The sequence below is a fragment of the Oncorhynchus mykiss genome, chromosome 6 (genome assembly GCF_057628025.1).
Source record: "Oncorhynchus mykiss isolate SJ-2025 chromosome 6, ASM5762802v1, whole genome shotgun sequence".
In the NCBI taxonomy this organism is placed as follows: Eukaryota; Metazoa; Chordata; class Actinopteri; order Salmoniformes; family Salmonidae; genus Oncorhynchus; species Oncorhynchus mykiss.
Window position 1 is genome coordinate 5,804,675 of NC_143027.1, and position 7,826 is coordinate 5,812,500.

General features: G+C 50.3%; 1 protein-coding gene across 1 annotated transcript in view; it reads right to left on the reverse strand.

Annotated features, from left to right (window-relative positions):
- LOC110525177 (extracellular matrix organizing protein FRAS1) overlaps window positions 1–7,826 on the reverse strand; it is a 202,919-nt gene that overhangs the window by 181,554 nt on the left and 13,539 nt on the right. Inside the window, exons 7-9 of the mRNA XM_090239234.1 lie at window positions 3,851–3,952; window positions 2,627–2,818; window positions 403–519 (exon numbers count right to left, since the gene is read on the reverse strand). Of these exons, the coding sequence (XP_090095360.1) occupies window positions 403–519; window positions 2,627–2,818; window positions 3,851–3,952 (411 nt within the window). The remainder of the gene's footprint in view (window positions 1–402; window positions 520–2,626; window positions 2,819–3,850; window positions 3,953–7,826) is intronic.

The window sequence follows — 7,826 nt, forward strand, 5'->3', positions numbered from 1 at the left end:
AGACTATCGGCATGTTTGTTGCAACCTTGTCCTGTCCTGTCGGAATCTGCCGGTCCATCTGAGCCTACGTATGATTTGTTATTAAAGAAGCTCTGTTTACGTTAATTCGCTTTTGGGTCCTCATTCACGCACCGTAACACAGGGAGAGACAGGGAGAGACAGAGACAGAGAAAAGCAGAGACAGAGACAGAGAAGAGAAAAGGAGAGACACAGAGACAGGGAAAGACAGGGAGAGACAGAGACAGAGACAGAAACAGAGACAGAGAGAGAGAAAAGCAGAGACAGAGAAAAGGGAAAATAAAACTATTTGTATGACATTTGAATGATACACTGAAACTGTTGACACTTTGCGTAGATTTCAAAGACCTTGATTGGTTAACCAAGTGATATGGTATACATTACCGCTAGTGGTCTCTGAGATTTCCCTGAGGACAGATCAGGGTCTGGGTAGACACAGGAGGTCTTCATGGACTGACACTCAGGACAACACTTCCCTGGTAGGTGGACCAGCTCTGAACCCTGTTAGGAAGAGACCACGTGAGTGTTTGTGCTTCATCTGTCTGTCTCTCCTTCTCTTCCCTCGACCTGCTCTATCTGTCTGTCTCTCCTTCTCTTCCCTCTACCTGCTCTGTCTGTCTGTCTCTCCTTCTCCCTCTACCTGTTCTGTCTGTCTCTCCTTCTCTACCTGCTCTATCTGTCTGTCTCTCCCTCTTGTCCCTCTACCTGCTCTATCCTGTTTCATCTTTCTCTACCTCCACCTCTTCTTATTCTCTCTCTCTCTCTCCCTCTTTCCTTCAGTCCAAAATAATCTATCCTTAGTCTATATAGTCAGCTACCCATCAATAGAAAGATGCCATTCACATTCACGGGGAAAATCCCTGTCAATCAATCAATCAAATGTATTTATAAAGCCCTTCGTACATCAGCTGATATCTCAAAGTGCTGTACAGAAACCCAGCCCAAAACCAGAAACAGCAAGCAATGCAGGTGTAGAAGCACGGTGGCTAGAGAAAAACTCCCTAGAACGGACTGGCTGCTTCCCCAAATGGCAACCTATTCCCTACATAGTGCACTATTTTATGCCCGAGCCAAGTAGGGCACTATGTAGGGAATAGGGTGCCTTTTGGAACGCGGTCCCTGTTTGTTTCTGTTATATGACCTTGGTTGATTGCTATTGGATGGAAAGGCAAAGCACACGGGTATTATTAATAGAATATAAGTATAAACTTCCTGGAACGTTCAGCCTTCAAATAAAATAGTTGAACAGCTTTAACAGTCCGTGTTAAAGTCTGCCATTCTTTCAAGTCATTTAGTGTTAATTAAAATCGTGAAAGTATCTCCTTTGAAGCAGAAGAAGAACAAGATGGTCTATTCTGTTTTCAGATCCGTTGTGTGTAACTTCTCTAGGCATCTCTATTCATGCTGTGTGACCTTGGCCAATCTGATCCGGAGTCAACGATGCTGCTTTTCCTTAATGAATACTTAACAGGCTGCTTACTGCAATGATTCATGATGAGGGATTAATATTAACGTGGTAAAGAATAATAAAGTCATTTTTTAGTTCTGTTTAACTTTAATGTCTGATTAGAATTTAAAAAACATGTTTTTTTAAATAGAAAACGTGACTCTTACCGCGTGAAAAGAATCAAAACATGTGTTTATGTGTTGACAGACGCACTACGCAGAAATCGCTCCGCCATTTCCTGGTTGACAAAATTCGAATAGTTCCCGCCCTAATTTTCAGTTCACGTGACAAAACAAGCCAATGTATAGTGTAGATGATCGTTGTACCATCTAAACCGCTGTGAAATACATTTTACAATAACCAGAAAATATTGTATTTCCAGCTGTTTGATGTTGATGTACAAAACCACAAGTAAAAGACGCAAAAACGGTTTGTTTTAAGAAACAGGAAACATAGAAATAACAAACATAGAACAGATCTGCCACTTCTTAGAACTTGTTTTCAATGAGAATAACAGATCTACCAATTTTAACTGACATTTCTATGTGAATTTGGTCCGGATCGCCCCCCCCCACCCCCCCCAAAAAAATGACCTATTTTTTGCAGCTTTAATATTGAAAGACTGATTAAGGTAGAAAAAGCGGTTCATGTTTATTCCACATTTATCTTGCTTAAACCTTTTCATTCCTGTGATATGGATCTTACGCCGAGCTTCTACACCTGCATTGCTTGCTGTTTTGGGGGTTTTAGGCTGGGTTTCTGTGCAGCACTTTGAGATATCAGCTGATGTAAGAAGGGCTGTATAAATACATTTGATGTGATTTATGGAATCGAGCTTTTAAAGCTTTTAAGTCAGAACATTTTAAATACATAATAACAAAATAGAGTCAAATTCACTGTATTTCAAGCCTGTGTTTGTACTTCTTTTGCCCCCATAAAACTCCTGCCACAGACTCTTGTATGGTTCCGTATGTAGGCCAAGCAATTTACTGATCTAGTAAATAATGTCTTATAATGAAGGGAGATGATGAATTCTCTATGTTACATCCTGGTTTTAAAATGTTTATTTATTCCAAAAAACAACAACATCAACAAAAAAAAGGCAGCCAGTAAGATGCAGATAAAACTTTAGATGTTCTATTTATTTTCAGTGGGGTCTACCGTCGGGCATTCGACTCGGGCACACTGGGCTCTCTGGCAGAGGACCTGTCCTCTCTCGCAGGTGCAGAACTCGCAGTCGGTGCCGTTCCACATGTCACCGTGGTAACGGACGGTGAGCTCGTACAGGCAGCTGCCCTTGGCGGCAACACAGTCGTCACAACACTGCCCCGCCCTCTTCACTTTGGTCTGGCCCTGCAAGGGATCACGGGAAACACTTTATAATAACTTTCACTAATAATAAATAATACATTAATTATGAATAGTGTACATCAGGGTTACACAATTTGGCTCACAGGTGGTTTTATTTGGCCCCAAAAATTCCATTGTTGGACATAAAAGACTGTAAAAAACACCAGGAAATCAGCTTCAAGTGATTTTAATTTAAGAAAAGTGTCCCCAAGTATTCCCACACAAGACACATGTGACTGTATACAAATGTAAGCAAAGTTTAAAATTATGTTTTAGTCAAACATTATACATCAAATTAATTACTTACAAATCATGCAATGTGATTTTCTGGATTTTTGTTTTAAGATTCCGTCTCTCACAGTTGAAGTGTACCTATGATAAAAAATTACAGACCTCTACATGCTTTGTAAGTAGGAAAACCTGCAAAATCGGCAGTGTATCAAATACTTGTTCTCCCCACTGTACCTGTTTGGGCTTCCTGTAGTGTACAGATTATTTGTAATTATGTTCACGGCCACCCTGATCATCCGCTCAATAAAAGATCGGCCCCGAGGTTCAATCTAGTTGATGATCCTGGTGTTCATGCAATTAATATACATGGCAGACAGACAGACAGACAGACAGACAGACAGACAGACAGACAGACAGGCAGGCAGGCAGGCAGGCAGACAGAACGGGAGATAGACAGAACGGGAGACAGACAGACAGACAGACAGACAGACAGACAGACAGACAGACAGACAGACAGACAGACAGACAGATAGACAGAACGGGAGACAGACAGAACGGGAGACAGACAGACAGACAGACAGACAGACAGACAGACAGACAGACAGACAGACAGACAGACAGAACGGGAGATAGACAGAACGGGAGACAGACAGACAGACAGACAGACAGACAGACAGACAGACAGACAGACAGACAGACAGATAGACAGAACGGGAGACATACAGAATGGGAGACAGACAGACAGACAGACAGACAGACAGACAGACAGACAGAAATATCCATAGACTCTTTCTGTGTACTGACCTCCTCACAGGTCCTGGGTGGACAGATGTGTGTGTGACAGCGAGACTGGCCACGATCACACACACACCTGGTGCAGCCGCTCTTCTGCCACTGCTCACCATGCTGCAGACACACACACACACACACACACACAACTTTCCCTTACACAACACTCTGTAAGTACAACAACTACCACAGTGGCAGAGGTAACCTGTTTTCTCCCTACATGACATGAACAATACACAGAGAGAGAGAAGGTTTTAATCTCAGTGGACAACCTACAGTGGACAGTGCAACCTACAGTGGACAACCTACAGTGGACAGTGGGCAGTGGATAGTGTGGACAGTGGACAACCTACAGTGGGCAGTGGGCAGTGGACTGTGGACAACCTGCAGTGCGCAGTGGACAGTGGACAGGGGACAGTGGGCAGGGGACAGTGGGAAGTGGACAGTGGGAAGTCGGCAGTGAACAGTGGGCAGTGGATTGTGGGCAGTGAGAAGTGGGCAGTGGACAGTGGGCAGTGGGCAGTGGACTGTGGACAACCTGCAGTGGGCAGGGGACAGTGGGCAGTGGGCAGGGGACAGTGTGCAGTGGACAGTGGGCAGTGGACAGTGGGCAGGGGACAGTGGGCAGTGGACAGTGGGCAGGGGACAGTGGGCAGTGGACAGTGGGCAGTGGACAACCTACAGTGGACAGTGGACCGTGAGCAGTGGACAGTGGGCAGTGGACAGTGGACAGTGGGCAGTGGACAGCGGGCAGCGGGCAGTGGACAGTGAGCAGTGGACAGTGGACAGTGAGCAGTGGGCAGTGGACAGTGGGCAGTCGGCAGTGGACAGTGGGCAGTGGGCAGTGGACAGTGAGCAGTGGACAGTGGGCAGTGGGCAGGGGACAACCTACAGTGGGCAGTGGGCAGTGGACAGTGGGCAGTGGGCAGCTGACAGTGGGAAGTGGACAGTGTGCAGTAGACAGTGGGAAGTGGACAGTGGGCAGTGGGAAGTGGGCAGTGGACAGTGGGTAGTGGGAAGTGGTTAGTGGACAGTGGGAAGTGGTTAGTGGACAGTGGGAAGTGGGAATTGGACAGTGGGCAGTGGACAGTGGGAAGTGGGAAGTGGACAGTGGGAAGTGGACAGTGGGCAGTGAGAAGTGGGAAGTGGACACTGGGAAGTGGGAAGTGAACAGTGGGCAGTGGACAGTGGGAAGTGGGCAGTGGACAGTGGGAAGTGGGCAGTGGGAAGTGGGAAGTGGACAGTGGGAAGTGGACAGTGGGCAGTGGGAAGTGGACAGTGGACAGTGGGCAGTGGGAAGTGGGAAGTGGGCAGTGGGAAGTGGACAGTGGACAGTGGGCAGTGGACAGTGGACAGTGAACAGTGGGCAGTGGACAGTGGGAAGTGGACAGTGGGAAGTGGACAGTGGGCAGTTGACACTGGACAGCGGGAGGTGAACAGTTGACAGTGAGAAGTTGACAGTGGACAGTGGACAGTGGGAAGTTGACAGTGGGAAGTGGACATTGGGCAGTGGACAGTGGGAAGTGGACAGTGGGAAGTGGACAGTGGGAAGTGGACAGTGGGAGGTGAACAGAGGGAAGTGGACAGTGACTGTGGGCAGTGGGAAGCTGACAGTGGGAAGTTGACAGTGGGCAGTGGACAGTGTACAGTGGGAAGTGGACTGACAGTGGGCAGTGGACAGTGGGAAGTGGACAGAAGGAAGTGGACAGTGGGAAGTGGACAGTGGGCAGTGGGAAGCAGACAGTGGGAAGTGGACTGATAGTGGGCAGTGGACAGCGGGAAGTGGACAGTGGGCAGTGGGCAGTAGGAAGTGGACAGTGGACAGTGGGCAGTGTGAAGTGGACAGTGGACAGTGGACAGTGGGAAGTGGACAGTGGGCAGTGGACAGTGGGAAGTGGACAGTGGGAAGTTGTCAGTGGGAAGTGGACAGTGGGAAGTGGACCGTGGACAGTGTGCCGTGGGCAGTGGACAGTGGGAAGTGGACAGTGGACAGTGGATAGTGGGAAGTGGGCAATGGGAAGTGGACAGTGGACAGTGGGCAGTGGACAGTGGACAGTGTGAAGTGGACCGTGGGACGTGAGCAGTGGGCAGTGGACAATGGACAGTGGGCAGTGGACAGTGGGAAGTGGACAGTGGGCAGTTGACACTGGACATTGGGATGTGGACAGTGGTAAGTGGACAGTGGGCAGTTGACAGTGGACAGTGGGAAGTTGACAGTGGGAAGTGGACAGTGGCAGTGGACAGTGGGAAGTGGACAGTGGGAAGTCGGCAGTGAACAGTGGGCAGTGGATTGTGGGCAGTGGGAAGTGGGCAGTGGACAGTGGGCAGTGGGAACTGGAAAGTGGGAAGTGGGCAGTGTGCAGTGTGCAGTGGGAAGTGCATAGTGGGAAGTGGACAGTGGACAGTGGATAGTGGGAAGTGGGCAATGGGAAGTGGACAGTGGACAGTGGGCAGTGGACAGTGGACAGTGGGAAGTGGACCGTGGGACGTGAGCAGTGGGCAGTGGACAATGGACAGTGGGCAGTGGACAGTGGGAAGTGGACAGTGGGCAGTTGACACTGGACATTGGGATGTGGACAGTGGTAAGTGGACAGTGGGCAGTTGACAGTGGACAGTGGGAAGTTGACAGTGGGAAGTGGACAGTGGCAGTGGACAGTGGGAAGTGGACAGTGGGAAGTCGGCAGTGAACAGTGGGCAGTGGATTGTGGGCAGTGGGAAGTGGGCAGTGGACAGTGGGCAGTGGGAACTGGAAAGTGGGAAGTGGGCAGTGTGCAGTGTGCAGTGGGAAGTGCATAGTGGGAAGTGGCCAGCGAGCAGTGGACAGTGGGAAGTGGACAGTGGACAGTGGGAAGTGGACAGTGGGAAGTGGGCAGTGGGAAGTGGACAGTGGGCAGTGGGAAGTGGACAGTGGAATGTGGACAGTGGGAAGTGGACTGTGGACAGTGGGAAGTGGGCAGTGGACCGTGAACAGTGGGCAGTGGACAGTGGGAAGTGGACAGTGGGAAGTGGACAGTGGGCAGTTGACACTGGACAGTGGGAGGTGGACAGTGGACAGTGGACAGTGGGCAGTGGACAGTGGGAAGTGGACAGTGGGCAGTGGACAGTGGGATGTGGGCAGCAGGAAGTGGACAGTGGTAAGTGGACAGTGGGAAGTGGACAGTGGGCAGTTGACAGTGGGAAGTGGGCAGTGGGAAGCGGACAGTGGGAAGTGGGCAGGGGACAGTGGACAGTGGGCAGTTGGCAGTGGGCAGTGGACAGTGGGAAGTGGACAGTGGGCAGTTGGAAGTGGACAGTGGGAAGTGGACAGTGGGCAGTGGACAGTGGACAGTGGGAAGTGGGCAGTGGGAAGTGGGCAGTGGGAAGTGGACAGAGGGAAGTGGACAGTGGACAGTGGCAGTGGGAAGTGGACAGTGGGAAGTGGACAGTGGGAAGTGGACAGTGGGCAGTGGACAGTGGGAAGTGGGCAGTGGGAAGTGGGCAATGGGAAGTGGACAGTGGGAAATGGGCCGTGGACAGTGGGCAGTGTGCAGTGGGTAGTGGGCAGTGGACAGTGGGCAGTGGACTGTGGACAGTGGGAAGTGGTTAGTGGACAGTGGGAAGTGAGCAGTGGGCAGTGGACAATGGACAGTGGGCAGTGGCCTGTGGGCAGTTTACACTGGACAGTGGGAAGTAGACAGTGGGAAGTTGGCAGTGGACAGTGGGAAGTGGACAGTGGGAAGTGGACAGTGGACCGTGGGAAGTGGACAGTAGACAGTGGGCAGTGGATTGTGGGCCGTGGGAAGTGGGCAGTGGGAAGTGGGCCGTGGGAAGTGTGCAGTGGGAAGTGGATAGTGGGCAGTGGGAAGTGGACAGTGGACAGTGGGCAGTGGATTGTGGGCCGTGGGAAGTGGGCAGTGGGAAGTGGGGCGTGGGAAGTGGGCAGTGTGCAGTGTGCAGTGGTAAGTGGACAGTGGGAAGTGGACAGTGGGCAGTGGACTGTGGGAAGTGGGAA